The sequence below is a fragment of the Falco biarmicus genome, chromosome 19, assembly GCF_023638135.1.
Source record: "Falco biarmicus isolate bFalBia1 chromosome 19, bFalBia1.pri, whole genome shotgun sequence".
Taxonomy (NCBI): Eukaryota; Metazoa; Chordata; class Aves; order Falconiformes; family Falconidae; genus Falco; species Falco biarmicus.
Window position 1 is genome coordinate 4,526,353 of NC_079306.1, and position 21,392 is coordinate 4,547,744.

Consider the following 21,392-nt stretch of genomic DNA (forward strand, 5'->3'; position numbering starts at 1 on the left):
TAGGCCCCAGGACTCCATTTCCCAGCGGCCCCCGCGGGGCGGAAGTTGCGTATCCCGCCCCGCTGCCTCCATTTCCCGTCGGCCCCTGCGGTGTCAGCAGCGCCAAGATGGCGGCGGGGAGTGGCGGCCCGGCGGCGCGGGAGCTGTTCGCGGAGGGGCTGCTGCAGTTCCTGCGGCCGGCGGTGCGGCAGCTCGACGGACACGTCCACGCCGTCAGGTCCGGGAGCTGGGGGGAGGGAAGAGGGGCCGGAGCCTGAGGGGGACGGCGAGAGCGGGCCCGAGGGGCAGGGAGCGGGGCCGGAGCCGGGCCGAGGTGCGCGTACCGGGGCGGGAGCGGAACGGAGGGGCATCTACCAGGGTGAGAGCGGGGCTTAGGGGCAGAGGGGCGGGTACAGGGGTGGAGGGGCAGCGTCGGGGGAAGGTGGGGTGGGGGAGGACTTTCGGAGCACCTGGAGAAGCTTAGGGGTGCCAGGGTGGGGAGCTGAGGGGTTCACAGCTGGGCTGAGCGGGCTGCAGGGGTTGGCGCCCCTGAGGGCAGGACCCCGGGATGGGGGGGGGGGGGCGTTAGGAGTACACATGGGGTGGCACTTAGAGGCAGAGGGCACGTAGCAGGGCTGGGAGGAGTTAGGGATGGCAGGTAACCAGGACTGGGAGGAGATTAGGGGCAACTGGGGACACTGGCTCTCGTTAGAGGGGGAGTAGGGCTGGGTTGGGGGCTGCGGGGGTGGGGTCGAGGGTTTTGCCCTGGCCCCCAAGCTGTCTTCTCCGCAGGGAGAGCCAGGTGGAGCTGCGGGAGCACATCGACAGCCTGGCCACAGGTGAGGCATGTGGGGGGAGTCACCTCTGCAGCCTGGCTATGGGGGTGCAGTGGGGTTTGCCCCACATCCCCTGGGGGTCTGCGGTACCCTGGGCCCACTCCCCCCACTCTGCCCTCTCCCCAGAGCTGTGCCGCATCAACGAGGACCAGAAAGTGGCACTGGACCTCGATCCCTACGTGAAGAAGCTGCTGAACGCCCGGCGCAGAGTGGTGCTGGTCAATAACATTCTGCAGAACGCCCAGGTCAGCGCGGGGACCCTGGGGGTGGTCAGGGGGCTGCGGTGTTCAGGGGGAATCTCGGCTCCCCCTGCTCTGATGGCTGCTGCTCCCCACCCCTCTGCAGGAACGGCTGCGGAGGCTGAACCACAGCGTGGCGAAGGAGGCGGTACGAAGGAAGGCCATGCTGGAGGCGTCGGGCAGCTACCCCCAGGGCCTGCCCGGGAAGTGAGGCCCCCATCGTGGCACCGGGCCGGATCCACCTCACACCACGGCTGCGCCGACAGCCCCGGGAGCTGGGCTGGAGCAGGAGTGGCCCCGGAAGGACAGCGACTGGAATGGGCAGCTGGTGAGGGGAGCAGGTATCCCTGTTTGCAGCAGCGTGCTCCTGAGCTTCCGCAGCGCGGGAAGGGGGAAAAAAGTCCTGCAGAGTGAGGCTGCAGCTCTTCAGCTGCAGCTGAAGGAACCGGGGGACCCTGAATTGTATTTCTAGATTTGTAGGCACTGTAATAAAAGTGACCGTGCGTTGCTTATGGGCTGGTGAGGTAGTGTGGGTCTAAACGCTCCCGTGTCACGGCCCCAGCCTCTTGGGGAAAGCAGAAACAGGCAGGTGCTGCCAGCAGAGAGGTCAGGCTGGGGTTCAGCAGCCCCGGGTGGGTTTTCTTCAAGTTCAGGAACTTCCTCCTGCTGTTAGACCTTTTTCTGGCCTCCTTCTACAGTGAGCATCTTCTACCTGAACAAACAGGACGCGCTCCAAAGGAAGGAATGCTTTAATATGTGACTTAAAAAAACCACAAAAAACCTAAAAACACATACGGGGGCCAGGTCACATCAGCTGGCTGCGTTCACTGAGGACAGGGTCAGTCCTCCACTCGTGCTTCACATCCTTCAGCCAGCAGCACCCGGCGGTGGGGAGCCCTACTGCAGGGGGAAAGACGGGCTGTTGAGGGGGGGGCACCACCCTGGGGCAAACCCTTCCCTCCCCTGCCCGGAGCTGCCTTCTTGCAGGCGGCAGTACTGACAGGCTTTACCTGGGCGAGTCACTCCTGCGTCTCCATGCTCTCCTCCTCCTCGCCTGTAGCAGGTTCTTCTTGGTTCTCTTCTTCCTCTTCTCCTTCTTTCTTCTCTGGAGGCTTCTCGTAAGCCTTCTCAGAAGGTGTCACTATCACCCCATCCCACGTGGACATTTCGGAAGCCAGGTCTGCAAAAATGGGCTCAGGGTGACTTTGAGCAGCACAGACGGACCCTGTCCCCAGGACGTGCAGGGAGAAGCACGACACCTCCCCAGCTTCGCTGCCTCCTCCCTACTGCTCCGGGCTTTAATGAGTCACTTCTTGGACCCCTTAATTTTCCTCCAGCAACACAGAAAACCAGTCCTGTTCCCCCGAGATGCTGACAGCCTGCCTGGAGGAAGACCCACGCATTGCACCGACCCCACTTACAGCTAGCATCACCCTCTTGGCCGAGGATTTTCCTGTAGCCTCCATGTGAGAGAATGCGGACAAGCGTCTGCGCGGTGTAGCACACCATGTCCTGCAGAGAGGAGGAAGAGTCAGAGCGCGGTCAGGTTCTAGACCCTTCTCCTGCTGCGGGCAAGGCAGCTCACCTGCTGTTCCAGGGTCATAACTGTGTGGACTCTGAAGTTTCCACTCTCGCAGGGATCAGTGATACCAACAGATCCAGGGAGGAAGAGCCCCGCTGCCAGGATCTGAAGGCAGCGCCTACAGGACAAAGACATTTCAGGTTAGAAACTAGTCTGTTCCAGCACAGAAACACAGCCAGGAAGTCTGGAACTAGCACATCTATGTGAGGAGTCTGCTTCTGTCTCCAGTTCGGTCCCTTCAAGCCCTGAGGTGCTGCCGCTTTTATTTGGTGTGTTCAAAAGGGGTGGTAACAGGAATTTATACCAGCGAAGCAAACAGCGACAGACCTGTAGGCGATGTTGAGTGCCAGGGGCTGCCTGGTGGGGTTGTTCATCACGGCGTAGTGCCCCTGAAGAGATGAAAAAAGAAAAGAGAGGGTTTAGGATGAGAGCGGCTCACAGCAAAGGAAGTGCAAGAATCCCAATTCCTGCTGCTGCTGGAGCCCAGGGACACACAGAGAGCTGTAAGTTGGCTACGGCATGCCCGGCACACCATCAGCGTTCGCCCACGTGCGCTCACCAGCAGGTCCAGAATCCAGGGTGTGAGGGGCTCAAAGCCAGGGAATCGAATTCTCAGGTCTTTCAGCAGCCGGATTAAGACCTTCACCCTGGAGATGGCAGGAGGAGGGTTTGTAATGCATCAAGTGCCCTTCTGCTGCAGGAACAGCCTTTCCTTTTCCCTGTTCTCTGTAAAGATTATTCCAGCTGGGCCTCAGAGCTGCAGGGCCAAACTCACGTGGACTGCGAAGCATTCTCCTCGAACCAGCGAGCATGTCTGATGGCAGCCAGGGCGCTTTGCAGCACTTTGATGTCCACTGAAAGAAGCAACAGAAATGCCCCTAGTTTGTTTGGTTGTTTTGGGTTTTTTTTCCAACCAAAAGCTGAGTAAGTATGGGCCAGGGGAGGCCAGCTGGCTCCCCGCCACTCCGGTGAAGGTTCACATTGTGGGGCTGAGCTCTTACGGTGTAGCTCGGGGTCCAGCTTCCGGAGGTTGGGCGGTACCGTGGTGATAAGGATCTTTACCGTTGCATCCGCAGAGCTGATCTCGAAGCCGGTCTCGTTGGTCAGCATGGTCAAGACTGGGGAGAAACAACAAGAATTCCTCATGGAGGAGCTGGAAGACCTTACCAGCATGCGGGAACACGGGAAAGACCACAGATCTTGGCAGTGGCGCCAGGCTCAGCACCATACCCTTTAGACAAACCCCAAAGCTCACAGGTAAACTGCCTCACATCAGCCTACATCCCCCTCGACCCCATATGACGCAGAAGAGCATCCCACCTTCACTGGGGTCCTGTGCTCTCAGGCTTTCCACGACTTTGTTTCCCAAGGCTGCCACAGCTTCCACTAGGGAGAAGCAGAAGAGGCGGTCAGAGCGGGTATGAGCGCTGCAGTCCCCTCAGCAGCCATGCAGCCGCTACTCACGGGTGGGCAGGATTTTCAGAATCACAACTAGATCAGCCACGTTGTGCCCCGTTGTCATGGTGCCCTTCTTGTAGGAACCCACCTGGCGAACCTCTTCGATTTGCTGTTTGAAAGAGCAAAAATTGGAGAATTTAATGCATGTGCTACGTTTCTGGGAGTCAGCATGACTCTTTAAGACAACTTTGAGCTGGGTTTGGTAGCTAGAACAGCGGCATTGCTTCTACCAAAGCATCTCCCCACACAGCTTTTTCTCCGAGCTTGCCAGTTTTGAACTCACCACTTCAAATGTTCCTGGTGCTACAATTAAGTTGTCGATCACGTTGTTTATTTTGGTCACCAGAGAAAGAATGGAAGCCTGAAAAGGAATTGGAGAGGGGTGGTGTTATCAGCCAGTTGTCCAAACTTGAAATAATCTGATCTTGCACAGTGTAATGCAGACAGCCCTGATGCAAGGTACATAACAGGTAAAAGAAACACTTAAAAATCACTGTTCCAAGAAACTCCACCCGTATCTCTACTGCAGTCTTTATTTCAGAGAAGCAATTGTTTTTTAGGCTTGTAATGACTGCACCTGGCTATACTCTCTGAAGGACAGCGTGTCTTTGCATTCTCTTAACACTGCAGTAGCATCCAACCAAAGAATTTAAGGCAATTTTCAGCACAAAACCTGTTCAGCAGCGGTCGGAGCAAGATCCTGGTTTCTCTTCAGTAAGGCTTCGCTGAACGCAGTCTCATCAGCGGCAGGTTTTACGCGGGGGAAAGCCATTTCGCACTGAAACGGGATCAGATATCAGACTGCAACGCCCAAGAACAAAACTTTGGTTCAACCCACTCACCAGCAAAATTTACTCCGATTTTTTTTTTTTTTTTTTTTTAATTCTCCAGCGCTGTTTTCTCTTCGCTTACTGCTTTTACAAATTCACATTATCCTAAGGGAGGGAGAGCCCGTATGCTCTCACTGTGCTCTGACAGGAACAGCAGGTCTTCAGGAATGGCAGAGGAGCCACCAGTGTGCCCATGCAACTACAGGGTGCGAGACAGGGCAGATCTAATTAAGAATGGGTCTATTGAGGATTTTTATTAACTGTATTACAGTTTCTTTGTTTGCAGATGGCCAGAGCTTTTCCATTATGGTGGGATTCAAAGCCATGGCCTGGAAGGGAAATGTAAGTGAACTTGTTTGCCTTAGAAGCCATGTGACTGTAATGGGCAGATGCTTGGTAGAAGAAGGAAATTATTTCCTCCTATAAAAAGGTGGGAAAAGCATGTTGCTCTTGGTCCTGTGAGGACCAACGTGGCAAAACAGCCTGGAGAACATCTGACAGGGGAATGGCAGCTGTCAGAGTAACCTGTCAGGTCTGTGCTGGAGCTGACAGAATTGAGGGTCTGGGTGAGTAGGGTGCCTTAAAAAGCAGGAAAAACACCCTCAGTTAAGGCATTTATTTGTTGTGATTATTACTCAACTGCATCCTAGTCATCCGTACTCCGAACAACAGAGACAGTAAGGAGGTCTATTTCGGGTTAGGTTACTGAACCAACAGCATTTTCAGTGAATTCCTTTACTAAAAGAAGTCAAGCCACCAAAGTCAGCAAACGAGGTTTTTAAGATGCATCTTTAAACAAGGAAAAGTCCCGCAGCTGTTGCCTGCAAACAGCTCCATAGGAGAGGGTTACTCACGACATAGAAATCAAAGGGGATGTGCGGCACAAAGGGCCGGAACCTAAAGGGGGGAAAGAAAAAAAGAACTTTATTCTCTGCGGGGATGTCTGCCCGCTCGCGGCTTTTGTCATCACCAGCACACACTCACTCACTCACGCACACACTCACACACACTCCCACCCCAACCCCCATCACCATTTCGTCGAGGTTTGGTCCCGAGGCGCGAGAAAGGCCCTACAGAAACAGGACAGGTTTCTTCGTGACCCCCCTACCGCTAGCTGACCCCCCCGCCCCGGTGCGAACCGGCGGTGGCCGCCCACCGGGGGCTTCCCAGCGCTGACAGACCCGGCCCGGCGGGGCCAGCCCCCTCCCCCCGCCCCCAGCTCTACGCCTCACCGCTCTCCTGCGCTACACTGCACGCTGGCACCCCGGTCCCTGCGCCCCGGCAGCGCGCCCCGGGGGGCGGCCGCAGCCCACCCCTAGGCCTGGCACGCTAGAGAGCCACCCTCGCTAGAGCAGAAGCCAGACTCGCCCACTGCCAGGGCCTCCCCTGGAACCAAAGCGTCCGCCGCGGCCTCGGCCTCGGTCGCCCCTGCGGAGAGAAGGGAGGCGGCGTCAGGGGGGGGCGGCCCGGGGGTCCCCGTCCCGGGGGTTCCCGCACCCGCCGCCCCTCACCTCATGGCTCCGCCGCTGCCCAACAATGAACGCCGCTGTGGAGACCCCGCCGGGCTGCGCTCCCCTGACCCCCCAACAACCCGCCCGCTTATTGGGTCCCGCGCCGCCGCGAGGCTGGCGGCCGGGGAGACGTTCGTTGCAAGCTATTGGCTGGGGTAACTGTCAAGCTGAGGAGGAGGCGGGGTGAGAGGGGCCAATCAGGGAGCGGGCCGCGCGCGCACGCTGGGCGGTGGGCGGCCGCTGGAGGGGGTACGATGCTCATGAATGGAGCGGGCGGCTCAGTGCGCATGCGCGCAGTGAGAACCTCTACTTATGGCGCCGGGAGAGACTAGCCACCAAGCAGCAGAGTGGCGCAGCGGAAGCGTGCTGGGCCCATAACCCAGAGGTCGATGGATCGAAACCATCCTCTGCTAGCAACACTTTTCCTACCCTCCACCCCCGTTTCTTTTCTTAATTAGCGCCTTCATTAATAACTTTAATTTTTACCGTCGCCTCTGGTGTTTCCTAATCCTCTCCGGAGAGACTGACCTTTTCCAGCTTTGCCCGGCACAGCAGGGTACGGTATGTCAGAAGTGTCCCGGGATGGCCGGGGTCACACGTGTCCCCAAGAGCCATGTGTGTCCCCACTGCACTCTGTGTGTCGTGGAGGGGGAGCGCCACGCGTGTTGCCAAACGCTGTGCTTGTCCCCAGCATGGGAATATGCCGGCGGGGGAGCACCACGCGTGTCCCCAAACCCACGCGTGTCCCCAAACCCACGCGTGTCCCCAAGCGCTGAGCCTGTCTCTGGATCCACGCGTCTCCCCCGAGCGCTCCCAGGAGCACGCAGCCCCCGCCGCAGCGTCTATCCAGGGTAACCTCCCCGTTCCCATGGGGCTGCTGTGACGGTGACATGGGGCAGGAGGTCCCAGGGGGCGTGGGGAGGGGGGAGGAGTGGCCGAGCCCCCCCCACCCGGGGGCTGAAGCCTGGTGGGCTCCATAGGGATGCGACGGGGTCCAGGGTGTTTGTTGTGCACTGATGAGTTTGTCAGGTCTCAGCCCGCCACTGGTGACCATGTAGCAGGAGGTGGCACCAGGAGTAGGTGACCACGGTAGCCACGACATGCCGGGATGGCGTGCCATCCCCCATCCTGGCGTGTCGTGGCTACTGTGGCCAGCCACTCCCAGTGCCACCCCTGTCCTGGCGTGTCGTGGCTACCATGGCCAGCCACTCCTTGTGCCACCCTTTTCTGGCATGTCATGGCTACCGTGGCCACCTACTCCTGGTGCCAGCCCTGTCTGGCATGTCGCGGCTACTGTGGCCACCCACTCCTGATGCCACCCCTGTCCCAGTGTGTTGTGGCTACTGTGGCCACCCACTCCCGGTGCGACCCTGTCACCTGCACCTGGTGCCACCCCCGTCCGGCATATTGTGGCTACCATGGCCACCCACTCCCGGTGCCACCCCGCCATCCCACATCCCACGAGTGGGGATATCCCCACCCACCACCGGGCGGCCCCATCCTCCCTCCCGGCGGGAAGGAAGGAGTTAAGCTCGGTGTGGATGCTAACGGCCCTTTGTGTCACTGGGGGGGGGGGGGGGAGGAAGGGCTCAGCCCTGTCACGGGGGAGAAGCCACTCTCCGTGGGCGATGCTGGCGGTGCTGGCCCTGCTCTGCGGTGCGGTGACGGTGGCGGCGACAGCGGGGACGACCGCGTTGACTTTAGCTGTGGTGTTACCCGAACACAATCTCACCTACCCGTGGGCTTGGCCACGAGTGGGACCAGCGGTGCGCTTGGCCGCCGCCACCGTTAATGCCCGAGCCGATTTATTACCGGGCTTTACCCTCCGGTGGGTTTTCGGTAGCAGCGAGGATCGGCACGGTGTTTGCTCTGAAATGGCTGCGCCGTTGGCCGCTGTTGACCTCCAGCTCGCTCATCACCCTGCTGCATTTTTGGGACCCGGGTGCGTCTACACGGCGGCCCCAGTAGCCCGCTTTACAAGCCACTGGCGGCTTCCACTGGTGACAGCGGGTGCCGAAGCCCACGGCTTTGACGACAAGCAAGAGCAATTCGGGTTGACCACCCGTGCTGGTCCCAGTCACCGTAAACTGGGTGAACTGGGTGTGCAGCTCCATCGGCGTTTCAATTGGACCCGTCGGGCTTTACTGGTTTACTGGGATGAGAAAGTGGACGACCGGCCGTACTTCTTCGCCGCCGAGGGGCTGTACGTCCAGCTGCCCACCCTGCGCAACCTCACCGTCATGGACGTCGTCTTCCGCGACGGCGGCAACTTCTCCTTCATCATCCAGGAGATCAAGCAGAAGGGACGGAGTGAGTGCTGGGGGGGAACGGGACGCACCGACGGGGGGGGGTCCTGCCGCGGGCTGGCACGGGGAGAGGGACCGGGGTGGCGGTGGTGGGGTGCTGGGGCAGTGCATGGGTGGGCATGGCTGTGCGCGGCTCTGCACGGCTCCACGCGGGTGAGCACGGCTCTGCACGGCTCGGCACGGGTGTGTACGGCTGTGCCCACGTGTGCCCGGGTTCGCACAGCTCTACACGGCTCCACGCGGGTGTGCATGGCTGTGCACGGGTGTTCATAGCGGTACACAGCTGAGCACAGCTGTTCAAAACTTTACATGGGTGTGCACGGCTCTGCATGACTTTACACGGGTGTGCACAGCTCAGCACGGTTCTGCACAGCTGTACACGGGTGTGCATGGCTCAGCACGGCTCTGCATGACTTTACACGGGTGTGCACGGCTCAGCACGGTTCTGCACAGCTGTACACGGGTGTGCATGGCTCAGCACGGCTCTGCATGACTTTACACGGGTGTGCACGGCTCAGCACAGTTCTGCACAGCTGTACATGGGTGTGCATGGCTCAGCACGGCTCTGCATGACTTTACAGGAGTGTGCACGGCTCAGCACGGTTCTGCACAGCTGTACATGGGTGTGCACAGCTCAGCACGGCTCTGCACAGCTGTACACGGGTGTGCATGGCTCAGCACGGCTCTGCATGACTTTACACGGGTGTGCACGGCTCAGCACGGTTCTGCACAGCTGTACACGGGTGTGCATGGCTCAGCACGGCTCTGCATGACTTTACAGGAGTGTGCACTGCTCAGCGCGGTTCTGCACAGCTGTACATGGGTGTGCATGGCTCAGCACGGCTCTGCATGACTTTACAGGAGTGTGCACGGCTCAGCACGGCTCTGCACAGCTGTACACGGGTGTGCATGGCTCAGCACGGCTCTGCATGACTTTACACGGGTGTGCACGGCTCAGCACGGTTCTGCACAGCTGTACACGGGTGTGCATGGCTCAGCACGGCTCTGCATGACTTTACAGGAGTGTGCACTGCTCAGCGCGGCTCTGCACAGCTGTACATGGGTGTGCATGGCTCAGCACGGCTCTGCATAACTTTACAGGAGTGTGCACGGCTCAGCACGGTTCTGCACAGCTGTACATGGGTGTGCATGGCTCAGCACGGCTCTGCATGACTTTACAGGAGTGTGCACGGCTCAGCACGGCTCTGCACAGCTGTACACGGATGTGCGTGGCTCAGCACAGTTGTACATGGGTGTGCATGGCTCTGCGCGACTGTACACAGGAATGCTGCATAACCACACACGCATCATGCATGTGCTGCCCCATCCTGCACCCTGACACCCCCCGGCCCCCCACCCTGTGTCATGCCCCACCAGGAGCTGCTGAGCGGGGCTACCTGCCCCGGTCCCCTCTGTGCGGTTGGCCCAGGCTGGCTCTGTCCCCGTCCCCATCGGAGCCATCCCGGGTGGCACCAGGGGAGTGGGTGTCGGTGGGGCTGGCGCTGGGTGGGTAGCCTCTGGCACCCCCAGCCTCGCCACCTTGCTGCTCACCCCGGGTGGGTGCTGCTTTGAGGCCCCGGGGTCCTGGTGGGTGGCACGGCTGCGTCCCATGCTGGGCAGCACCCCGGGACCCCACCGGCACCGTGACCCCCTGCTGAAGGGGACCATGGCAGTGGGGTGGCAGCACCCACCGGGGCCACCGTGCCGCCGAGTCAATCTCTGCCGGGATCTGGGCCACAGGGAGGAGGAAACAGAGTCGGGAAAACAGGAAACCTGGGCCTGGCGCCTGTGTTGGAGGGCAGAGGCGGGCAGGGCACGGGGTGGGGGGGGGGGGGGCGGGGGGGGCAGGCAGAGGGGGTTGGGACCCCCCAGCTCCCCAGCACCCCGCTTGGCCACCCTCCACCCACTCAGCAGCATGACCCCACCGCGTGTCACCTCCCACGTCAAGCAGGGACCCTCGGGATGCTGAGGGTCTCGGGGGTCTCCCAGGGACGGGGGGGTCCCGGGGTGCCACGAGCTGTCTCACCCTGCGCAGTCGTGTACGTGTGCTGCGCCCCGGCCACGCTGCGGGAGCTGATGCTGCAGGCGGGGCGCGAAGGGCTGACCCGCGGCGACTACGCCTTCTTCTACATCGACATCTTCGGGGCCAGCCTGCAGGGCCGCCGCTTCCCCGAGCCCCAGCAGCCGTGGAGGCGGGGGGACCGCCACGACGCCAGCGCCCGGCAGGCCTTTGAGGTGAGCCGGGGCTCTGCGCTGGCACCCACCGCACACGCGTGTGCATGTGCACGGGCTCCCACCCACGCATGTGCATGTGCACGGGCACCCAGTGCACCCACATGTGTATGTGCACAGGCACCCACTGCACACATCTGTGCATGTGCACAGGCTCCCACCCACGCATGCATGTGCACGGGCATCCACCACACGTGTGTGTGCATGTGCCTGGGCTCCCACCCACATGTCTGTGTGCACAGGCACATATGTGTGTGTGCATGTGCCTGAGCACCCACCACACCCACATGTGCATGTGCCTGGGCTCCCACCCCTGTGTGTGCATGCACGGGCACCCATCCACACATGCATGTGCACAGGCACCCACCATGCACGTTGTGTGCGTTTGCACAGGCACTAACCCCCATGTGCGTGCCCCCCACGGGGAGCGGGGCTGCGGTGGGTGCCGGAGCACCCCCGTGCCCCCCCCTAGCTCCCGGCTGCTGGTGACCCCTGAGGAGGAAGGAAACGGGATCAATGGTGTCGGGGCCCTGCCCCACGCCCAGTGTGGGACCCCCGGTCCCCTGGAGTGGGCAGGGTCCCTGCCCCCGCTGCCAGCCGCTGTCCCCCCCAGGCTGTCACCATCATCACCTACAAGGAGCCCGAGAACCCCGAGTACCGGCCCTTCCTGGCGCGGCTGAAGGATGAGGCGCTCACCCACTTCAACTTCTCCATGAAGGATGATTTGGTGGGACACGGCGGGATGGAGCCAGGAAGGCTGTGGGGCACGGGGGGGAGCTGGGGCTGCTGGGGGGCTGGGGTGGTGCTGGGGACAAAGGAACAAGGGGACACAGGGTTGAGCTGGGGACAAGGGGACATGGAATGGAGCTGGGGACACGGGATGGAGCTGGAGCTGCTGGGGGACATGGGATGGAGCTGGGGACATGGGATGGAGCTGGAGCTGCTGGGGGACAAGGGAGCTGGAGCTGCTGGGGATGTGGGATGGAACTGGAGCTGCTGGGGGACACAGGATGGAGCTGGGGACAGGGGATGGAGCTGGAGCTGCTGTGGGACGTGGGATGGAGTTGGGGACATGGGATGGAGCTGGAGCTTCTGGGGGACATGAGAGCTGGAGCTGCTGGGGAACATGGGGTGGAGCTGGGGACAAGGGTACATGGGGTGGAGCTGGGGACAAAGGATCAGGGGATGGAGCTGGAGCTGCTGGGGGACACAGGATGGAGATGGAGCTGCTAAGGGACATGGGATGGAGCTGGGGACAGGGACAAGGGGATGTGGGATGGAGCTGAGGCTGCTGGGGACAAGGAGCTGTGGGATGACCTAGGGCTGCTGGGGACAAGGGGACAGGGACCCCAGGCTGTGCCCCATCCCCGAGCCATCTCGGTGCCACCAGATGAACTTCATCGCGGCTGCCTTCCACGACGGGGTGCTGCTCTACGCCCAGGCTGTCACCGAGACGCTGGAGCGGGGAGGCTCCATCACCAACGCCTCTGCCATCACCCGCCAGATGTGGAACCGCACCTTCTATGGTGAGCCCCGTCCCCGTCCCAGCTGGGTGCCACCCACCAACCCCGTTGGGAGGATGATCCGTTGGGTTTGGAGCCCCCACCCATGGACTGGTGTCCCCAGGGTCCCCCCTACCCCGGCAGCCACTCACCCTCTGTCCCCAGGTGTCACCGGCTTCCTGAAGATCGATGAGAATGGAGACCGGGAGAGCGACTACTCCCTGTGGGACATGGACCCGGTGCTGGGGGACTTCCAGGTGAGCCCCACTGCGGGGGCAGCTGGTCCCATGGGGCAGCTGGGAGCCCCCTCACACCCATTTCTTGCCCCCCCTCCCCAAGATCGTGGCCAACTACAATGGCACCACCAAGAAGATTGAGATGGTGCCAGGGCGTGAGATCCACTGGCCGGGGAACATGGTCCCCTCTGACGTCCCCCCCCTGTGGCTTCGATAACAGCGACCCGCTGTGCCGCAAAGGTGAGCAGTGATGGCGGGGGGGGGGGGACACAACACGAGACCCCCCACCCTGGGCACCCACTGGCCCCTCACCACCCTCCTCTTGCTGTGCAGCCAACCTGTCCACCCTGGAGGTCCTGTCCCTCGTGGTCAGCCTGATCCTCCTGGCCATCACCGTCACCTCCTTCTTCATCTACAGGTGGGGGTGCCGGGGTCGGGGAGGGTGACCCCGAGGCTGCGCTGCTGTCCCCAGAGGTGGGGGGACACAGGCGGGGGGTCTCACCCTGCCCTCCCGGCACAGGAAGCTGCAACTGGAGAAGGAGCTGGCGGCCGAGCTGTGGCGTGTCCAGTGGGAGGACGTGCAGATGAGCAGCTTGGAGAAACACCTCCGGAGCGTGTCCCTTTCCCCAGAGGGGCTCCAACTACGGCTCGCTGATGACCCATGGAGGGACAGTTCCAGGTCTACGCCAAGACGGCCATTTACAAGGTATGGGGGTGCGGGAGCAGGGGTGGGCACCCACCCACCCCACCGGGCACCCACCCCCCACCAGGCACCCATCACCCCGTGTCTCCCCAGGGCAACCTCGTGGCTGTGAAGCACCTCAACCGCAAGCGCATCGAGCTGACGCGCAAGGTCTTGTTTGAGCTGAAGCTTGTAGGTGGCGCCGGTTTGGCATCACGCGGTGGGGTGGGGGGTGCCCAGCCGGGTGTCCCCTGGCTGGGGGTGGGGGGTGACGTGAGCCTGGTCCCACACCCTGCTCCCGGCTTAGATGCGGGATGTCCAGAATGAGCATCTGACCCGCTTCATCGGCGCCTGCACTGACCCCCCAAACATCTGCATCCTGACGGAGTACTGCCGCGCGGGGAGCCTCCAGGAACCAGCAGGGTCCTGGTCCCTGGCAGCCGTCTGGGGCTGGAGCTGCTCCCTCCAGTGCCCATCACCCAGCGTTGGGGCTGCACAGTGCCCATCACCCATCGTTGGGGCCACACGGTGCCCTCACCCAGCGTCGGGGCTGCTCACAGCAGGCAGATGGGTGCTGTCCCCCATCCCTGGACCATCCCTGGTGGGAGGGACCAGCAAGGTGACCCTCATGTCCCCAGGACATCTGGAGAACGAGAGCATCACGCTGGACTGGGATGTTCCGCTATTCTCTCACCCATGACATCGTCAAGGTAACGAGATGGTTCCCACGGGGGTCCCCATTCCATGGCAGGGGGGGGCAGCGGGTCCAGATGGCTCTCCATCCTGCCAGGGGATGCCGTTCCTGCACAATGGGGTCATCGTCTCCCACGGGAACCTCAAGTCCTCCAACTGTGTGGTGGACAGCCGCTTCGTGCTGAAGATCACAGACTATGGGTTGGAGAGCTTCCGCGTAGCCCCCGATGGCGAGGACTCCCACGCACTCTTCGCCAGTGAGCAACCTGCCCATCCCCCCACCCCGCCCCTGCCTGGGGTCCCTGCCTGGCCTCAGCCCCCTCCCTGGTGCCACAGAGAAGCTGTGGACGGCGCCCGAGCTGCTGCGGATGGAGTCACCGCCGGCCCGCGGCACGCAGAAGGGCGACGTTTACAGCTTCGGCATCATCCTGCAAGAGATTGCCCTGCGCAACGGCGTCTTCTACGTGGAGGGGCTCGACCTGAGCCCCTAAAGGTGGGGGGGAGGGCCAGGGACCAGCTGATGGGTGCTTGGACGAGTTGATGATGGGTGCTCGGACCTGTTGGCGATGGGTGCTCGGACCTGTTGGTGATGGTGATGGGTGCTCAGACCTGTTGGTGATGGTGATGGGTGCTCGGACCTGTTGGTGATGGGTGCTTGGAACTGCTGTCAATGGATGCTTAGACCTGCTGCTGGATTCTTGGGCCAGTTGATGGGTGCTTGGACCTGCTCTGATGGGTGCTTAGCCCTGCTGATGACTTATTGGACCATCTGACAAGGTGCTTGGACCAGCTGATGGGTTGTTGGACCAGCTGATGGGTTGTTGGCCTCACTAGATGGGTGCTTGGACCAGCTGATGGGTTGTTGGCCTCACTGATGGGTGCTTGGACCTGCTGTGATGGGTGCTTGGACCTGCTGATGGGTGCCTTGGACCAGCTGATGGGTTGTTGGCCTCACTGATGGGTGCCTTGGACCCACAGAGATCATTGAGCGGGTGAAGAGCGGGGAGGCGCCCCAGCTTCCGCCCCTCGGCCACGTGGGGTGCCACATGGAAGAGCTGGGCCAGCTGATGCAGCACTGCTGGGCCTGAGGACGTGCTGGAGCGCCCCGACTTCAACCAGAATCAAGGTCCAGCTCCGCAAGTTCAACAGGTACCTCTGGCTCCCCCAGCCCTGTGGGCAGTGGGTGACCCCGAAAAAGGTCCCTGGATGGGTGCTCACCCCCTGCCTGCAGGGAGAGCAGCAGCAACATCCTGGACAACCTGCTGTCGCGCATGGAGCAGTACGCCAACAACCTGGAGGAGCTGGTGGAGGAGCGAACCCAAGCCTACCTGGAGGAGAAACGCAAGGCTGAGGCTCTCCTCTACCAAATCCTGCCCCAGTAAGCACTGGGGGGGCCCCCGGCCCCTGTGCACCCCCTTACTGCTGGGCACCACACCGGCATCCCCTGCCTGCCCCAGGCTGGGGTCCCCCGTGGATGCCCTGCATGGCTGGGGGTGCTTGGAGGGGCTGGGGACCCACGGGCTCCCATGTCGCTTGGGGCTGGGGGTGCATGGAGGGGCTGGGGACACCAAGGGATCTCCATGTTGCTTGGAACTGGGGGTGTTTGGAGGGGCTGGGGACGCCCCCAGACTGGTGCATGGCTCCAGGTGCCTGAAGGGGCCAGGGACCCTAGGGACCCCCCAACATGCTTCATGGCAAGGAGTGCTTGGAGGGCTGGAGACCCCCCAGTTCCCTGTGTCATGGCTTTTTGGGGCTTGGGGTACCTAAAGGGGGGCAGGGATGACCCCAGACCCCCAGCATGTGTAGGGGTGGGGGTCCTCAGAGGGACCAGGGACTACCCCGGACCCCCCATCATGCCTCAGAGCTGGGGGTCCTCAGATGGCTGGAGACCCCCAGGACCCCCTGGCATAGCTGGAGGCTGGGAAGTCCCTGCCTTCAGGAGGGGTTGGGGGCTGTTGCCCCCCCCATAAACCCCCCCCCCCCGTCCCCCAGCTCGGTGGCGGAGCAGCTGAAGCGGGGGAGACGGTGCAGGCGGAGGCTTTCGACAGCGTCACCATCTACTTCAGTGACATCGTGGGTTTCACGGCGCTGTCGGCCGAGAGCACCCCCATGCAGGTGGTGACGCTGCACAACGACCTCTACACCTGCTTCGACGCCATCATCGACAACTTCGACGTCTACAAAGTGAGCACATGCCAGAACATACATGAACACGCATGAACAGGCACGCACCACGGGTCACGCCGGGCACCCCAGCGACGGCGTCAGCACACCAGCACCCGTGGTGTGTCGCAGGTGGAGACGATCGGGGACGCCTACATGGTGGTGTCGGGGCTGCCGGTTGCGCAACGGGAAGCTGCATGCGCGTGAGGTGGCCCGCATGGCGCTGGCGCTGCTGGACGCCGTCCGCTCCTTCCGCATTCGCCACCGGGCCGCAGCAGCAGCTCAAGCTGCGCATCGGCATCCACACGGGTCAGTGGGGACGGGGACGTGGGCAGTCACTGGGGACAGGGGTGGGGACGGGGCACCCCACAGGTCAGTGGGGACGGGGACATGGTGGGGTCACTGGGGATGGGGGTGGGGATGGGGCACCCCACAGGTCAGTGGGGACAGGGACATGGCACCCCATGGGTGAGTGGGGACAGGGATGGGGCCATGGCACTGATGTGGGTGATTTGGGACAAGGATGGGGACATGGCACCCACATGGTCAGCAGGGATGGGACAGGGACATGGCACCCATGTATGGGTCACAGGGGATGGGGACATGGCACCCACCACGGGCTCATGGGTGGGGGGACACAGCACCCATGTGGACCAGCAAGGATGGGGGGACAGGGCAGTCCCTGGGGCTGGGGGGACTCCCAGCCCTCTCACAGACCCCAAGGATGGGGAGGGGACATCAGCACCCAGGGGGACAGTGGGGCCATGGAGATCGGGAGCCCCCAGCAAGGGGGCTGGGTCAGCCTGGGGTGGGGGGCTCACTGGGTGTCCCACAGGACCCGTCTGTGCTGGCGTCGTGGGTCTCAAGATGCCCCCGGTACTGCCTCTTCGGGGACACGGTGAACACGGCCTCGCGCATGGAGTCCAACGGGGAAGGTGCTGGGGCACCCATGGGTGCTGTGGGCGCTGGGCTGGGCACCCATGGGTGCTGTGGGCGCTGGGCTGGGCACCCATGGGTGCTGATGGGACACCGCCCCCACCAGCCCTGAGATCCACATCTCGGCGGTGACCAAGGCAGTGCTGGAGGAGTTCGGCTGCTTCGAGCTGGAGCTGCGGGGGGGACGTGGAGATGAAGGTGAGCTCCAGCCCCCCCCCCAATGGCTGCCCCCGTGGGGTCCCCTCAGCATCCTCATCCCACAGCCCCACAGTGCCCCCCCCCGCACCCCCACCCCAGGGGCAATGGCTGCCCCCCCCGCACCCCGACCCCTGGGACAGTGCCCCCCCCCCCTGCACCCCAAACCCTGGGGCAATGTCTCCCACCTCCCTGTACCCGACCCCCTAAGTCATGGACCCCCCCCGCACCCCGACCCCTGGGGCAATGCCCTCCCCCCCCCAACCCCGACCCCTGGGGCAATGGGTGCCCCCCCCACACCCTGACCCCTGGAGCAATGCCCCCCCCAGCCCCCTGCCCCCCTCTCTCCGCAGGGCAAGGGGAAGGTGAGGACCTACTGGCTGCTGGGGGAGCGCGGGAGGCAGCACCCCGGGGCTGACCCCCCCCGGGGGGTTAACTCCCCCCCCAGCCCCCCGGGGCTAAGCCCGACACCACCCCCACAGCTCCCCCAGACCGGGGCCAGGCTGGTGGTCCCCGCCAGCGGCCAGGGGGGCCAGGCATGCCCCCCACGGCACCGCCCCCCACGAGCTGAACCCCGAAAGCTGCGGGGGGGGCCCCGTGTCCCAGCAGCCCTATGGCCTGGCCCTGGCACCGGGGGGGGCCAGGGGGGCCACGGGGGGCCGGGGGACAGTGCGGACCCCCGGGGGGGGGTGCACTAGAGCTCTAATTTTTGTAATAAAGCTGGTGTGTACGCATTCGGCGTGGGTCTCAGTGGGGTCCTGGGGTCCCCCCCTGCGTCCCCCCACACCGCCTGGTCTCACTGGGGTTCTGGGTGGTATCGGGGGGTCTTCCCGTGTAGCAGCAGCTTCACAGGGCACAAGCGCGCTTGCGGGGGGGGGGGGGGGGGGGAGGGGGGGGGCGGGGGCTTGGCAAGACGGGGCACCCCGGGGGGGGAGGGGGCGGGTCCGGGGAGTCTGCGGGGCCAAAGGAGCCGGGACCGGGCAGGCCGGGGTGGTAGCAGTGGGGACAGGGGGTGGTGGTCCGCGGGGCGGGGTGCTGGGGGGGGCGCCAGGGCAGGGGTTGGGGGGGGTCCCAGGGCCGGGGGGGGCGGGATCCCCTGGGCAGGGGGCGGGGGGGGGTGTCACCGGGGCAGGGGCATTCCCCGGGGCAGGGGGATTACCCAGGGCAGGGGTTGGGGGGGATCCCGGGGCGGGGTCTGGGGAGGTCCCCAGGGCAGGGGGTGGGGGGGTCCCCCGGGCTGGGGTGGGGGGTCCCCGGGGCAGGGGGCTGGGGTGGTCCCCAGGGCAGGGGGGCTACCCAACGGGGAGGGGTTGGGGGGGTCCCGGTGATGCACACCCCGCGGGGGGCTCAGGGGTCCTGGTCATGACCGACCCGGGGGGGGTCGGGGGGTGCCGGGGGGGGCCTGGCCGTGCCCGGCCAGGGGTGCTCTCGGGAGGGTTCGGGGGGTCTCGGCCATGCCCGACCCCAGGAGTCCCGGGGGTCCCCGGCCCACGCGCGGCGCGCCTCGGGGAGCGCGAGGGCGGAGCGTCCCTCCAGTTCCGACCCGCCCCCGCCATCCCATTGGCCGAGGAGACCGTGGCGGCCCCGCCTCCCGCCCAGCTCCCCGTCCTGTCACTCCGAGCAGTATCTCTGCTGTCATTGGACAGCAGACGCGAGGGGCGGGTGCTTCCGGCCGCCTGGCGCTTCCTCTTCCCCCGGGCCCTCCTGTCCCTCTCCCGGTGACTTCCGGTCGCGGCGCTGGGCGGGGGGTGCGGAGCCGCCGCTCCCCTCCCCCCCGGCACCGAGACCCCCGCCCGGTGGAGCCCCCCCCCGCCCCGCCCTGCCCCGTCCCGCGCCGGGGGGCCTGTCACACCCCCGGCGCCCCCCGCCCCCCCGCGGCGGGGACCCCCCTCCCACAGGGCCTCCCCCCGGGGGCCGCTCTCGCCACAGGCCTCCTCTGGCGCGGCCCGACGGGGACCCCCCCTCCCCGCGCCGGCACCCCCCCGCAGCTCCCCCCGCCCCCGGGCTCTCTCCAGAGCCCTCCTCCCCTAGGGCTGCCCCATCGCACAGCAGGGCGCCAGGCCGCAGGCCCCAGGCCTGCCCCAGTCAAAGAGCAGCCCCTCCACCCCTGCTAAGGGGAGGCAGCCCCCCTGTACCCCCCCCGTCCGGGGGCAAGCCCCCCCCTGAGGAGCAGGCAGGGGTGCCCCTGTCCCCTCCACCCCATTGCTTCCCCATTGCTGGAGTGGGGGGTGCCCCGGAGGGGGGGGGTATTTCCCATAAAACACCCCCTCTCCCCATCCTCCCAGGAGGAAGAGCTGGGTGGGGGGGGCTTACCAAGCGAAAAGGGGGGGGCTCCTCTCAGGCCAATCCCCCTGGATAGGGGCTGCCCTCCTCCCTCTCCTCCCCTCCCCCAGCCATGGAGATGCAGAAGGGGGAAGGGGGGAGCAGCAGGAGGAGGAGGGAAGTTGCTGGTCTCCACTCTTCTGGATGCCAAGGATGAGTTGGAGGAGGTAGGTGCCTGGGGCTGGGGGCAGGGGGGCTCCAGGGGGTGGGTTACGGGCTCAGCCCCATGCGGGGTGCGGGCAGGGTGACGCACACTGCTCCCCTTGCCCATTCCTGTGTGGGGAAGGGGCCCCGTTTGAAACAGAAAACACCTCCCCAGCTGGGGTCTCCCTGCCCACCTGGCCCTGGCTGTGCTTGGGCTGGGCAGCCGCAGGTTGCGGAGCAGGGTTATGAAGCTTGCTGAGCGCCGACAGGACTCATCTTTCCAGCATCTGTGAAACTTTCCGACCTGTGTTCACCAGGCCCCAGGTTACACAGCACTGTCCTACTTCCCACTGAGCTTTTCTGCCAGCAGCAGGATAAGAGACCTGGTTCTTTTACAGGTGGGGCAAGGTTTGGGATCTCCCAGGACAACTGGGATCTCCTCCTGATGTGGAGGAGCTGTGGAAGAGCCGGTAGCGCAGGGACCCGGGTGAGCTGGACATATGGCTCAGGCCCTTCTATAATGCGGATTGACACCTGGCTTGTGGGGCCACCCCAGCGAGCGTTTGGGGATATTCCTAATGCTGGTGTAGGGCCGGCTTCCCCGGTGCCATGGGTGCGGCAACACACTTGTAAATGGCTAGACTTGTGGGAGAGACCGGTTATTTATTGTGTGATGGAAACGAGTGTATTTGGGGCTCATGAAATGGTGCAGACAAAAAACAAAAACATGTTGGATTTCAATTGCAGGAGAAAAATAGGGTGGTAACTGGAATAGCTAGGTCTCAAGGTCTGGAAACTGTCCTTTGCCATTTAGAGTGTATTTATATTCCTTCAAAGCACTCGTTGGTCCCCATGTGTGTTTTGGGTCCTGTCCAGGTCTGGGACAGAACGTTCCCAGCTTCAGACCCACGCAGCTCTGCGAGTCCAGCATGGCCGGGAGCTTTGGTTGGGCTCGAATTTGGTTCCAGGCTACTGAAGCAATTCCCCTGCAGTCTGGGTCGCTCTCACCTGGATCTTTCCATGAGAGTGTCGAGTCTGGGAAGGAGCCATCAGGAGTCAGCGAGCGCGGTGGAGCTCAGTTTTGATCATGGTGATGTATCCGGGCAAACGCAGGTACCAGAAGGAGAGGACATCCCCAGAGATAAGCTTTGTTTAACCATCAAGCCTTCCTCCTGTGCCTCTTAAACCACTGGGAAGCAGTGCCTTAGCCTAGAAGCCCAGTCAGCTGGGAGAAACTGGTTTGGGCATTAATTATTATCCCTGAGTGCTGATGGATTTACTGTTGCAGTTTCATGGTCTTTGCATTAAAGACTCCCAACAAACAGGAAGCAGAGCGTACACAGGAAGAACCGTGCGTGATAGTTGCACGTTGAGTTTTCACAGTAAACAAGCTGCCATCCTTGATGGGTGAAAGGATGAAAGGAAAGGAGAAGAACCTCCTCTGGTCTTTCCCTTCAGCAGTTGTCAGAGCTGCCCGTGGCAGTAAGTTGAACACACCTGTTTCAGGGAGAGAGGTGATCAGGAGGATTGGAGCTTGTAAAAAATA

At 63.1% G+C, this 21,392-nt stretch overlaps 3 protein-coding genes and 1 non-coding gene across 6 annotated transcripts; 3 read left to right on the top strand and 1 right to left on the bottom strand.

The window, feature by feature from the left end:
• Positions 1-61: 61 nt before the first annotated feature.
• On the top strand, positions 62-1,566 carry SNAPIN (SNAP associated protein). Its single transcript, XM_056321801.1, has 4 exons — positions 62-217; positions 772-818; positions 942-1,060; positions 1,161-1,566. The coding sequence occupies exons 1-4, from the start codon at positions 108-110 to the stop codon at positions 1,263-1,265; spliced, it is 381 nt and encodes a 126-aa protein (XP_056177776.1). The 5' UTR covers positions 62-107; the 3' UTR covers positions 1,266-1,566.
• A 232-nt stretch (positions 1,567-1,798) lies between these two features.
• Positions 1,799-6,545, bottom strand: ILF2 (interleukin enhancer binding factor 2). Of its 3 annotated transcripts, none has more exons than XM_056321789.1 (15): positions 6,436-6,545; positions 6,293-6,352; positions 5,779-5,821; positions 4,768-4,872; positions 4,378-4,455; positions 4,101-4,203; positions 3,957-4,022; positions 3,638-3,754; positions 3,412-3,490; positions 3,196-3,283; positions 2,964-3,025; positions 2,640-2,754; positions 2,476-2,566; positions 2,065-2,234; positions 1,799-1,954 (listed from the first exon to the last, which is right to left on the bottom strand). In XM_056321789.1, the coding sequence occupies exons 1-14, from the start codon at positions 6,438-6,440 to the stop codon at positions 2,074-2,076; spliced, it is 1,173 nt and encodes a 390-aa protein (XP_056177764.1). In that variant the 5' UTR covers positions 6,441-6,545; the 3' UTR covers positions 1,799-1,954; positions 2,065-2,073. The 3 variants fall into 3 exon arrangements, with proteins under 3 accessions (XP_056177764.1, XP_056177765.1, XP_056177766.1); XM_056321790.1 differs by having other exon boundaries at positions 5,779-5,820; positions 6,310-6,352; positions 6,436-6,544; XM_056321791.1 differs by lacking the exons at positions 5,779-5,821; positions 6,293-6,352; positions 6,436-6,545 and adding an exon at positions 5,565-5,772.
• A 231-nt stretch (positions 6,546-6,776) lies between these two features.
• TRNAM-CAU (transfer RNA methionine (anticodon CAU)) lies at positions 6,777-6,848 on the top strand. Its single transcript has one exon. It is a non-coding gene; the product is annotated as a tRNA-Met (tRNA).
• Positions 6,849-8,043: 1,195 nt separating this feature from the next.
• NPR1 (natriuretic peptide receptor 1) lies at positions 8,044-18,094 on the top strand. The gene is given in 31 exon segments (XM_056321812.1): positions 8,044-8,745; positions 10,777-10,976; positions 11,587-11,700; positions 12,364-12,499; positions 12,641-12,732; positions 12,815-12,907; positions 12,909-12,951; positions 13,045-13,129; positions 13,232-13,337; positions 13,339-13,371; positions 13,373-13,417; positions 13,508-13,585; positions 13,701-13,807; positions 14,033-14,066; positions 14,068-14,103; positions 14,184-14,343; positions 14,423-14,575; positions 15,062-15,171; positions 15,173-15,205; positions 15,207-15,235; positions 15,318-15,464; positions 16,079-16,098; positions 16,101-16,270; positions 16,382-16,429; positions 16,431-16,517; positions 16,519-16,558; positions 17,085-17,119; positions 17,121-17,192; positions 17,299-17,364; positions 17,366-17,383; positions 17,734-18,094. Coding segments are annotated over 31 exon segments (3,417 nt in total). The 5' UTR covers positions 8,044-8,063; the 3' UTR covers positions 18,079-18,094.
• Positions 18,095-21,392: the final 3,298 nt, after the last annotated feature.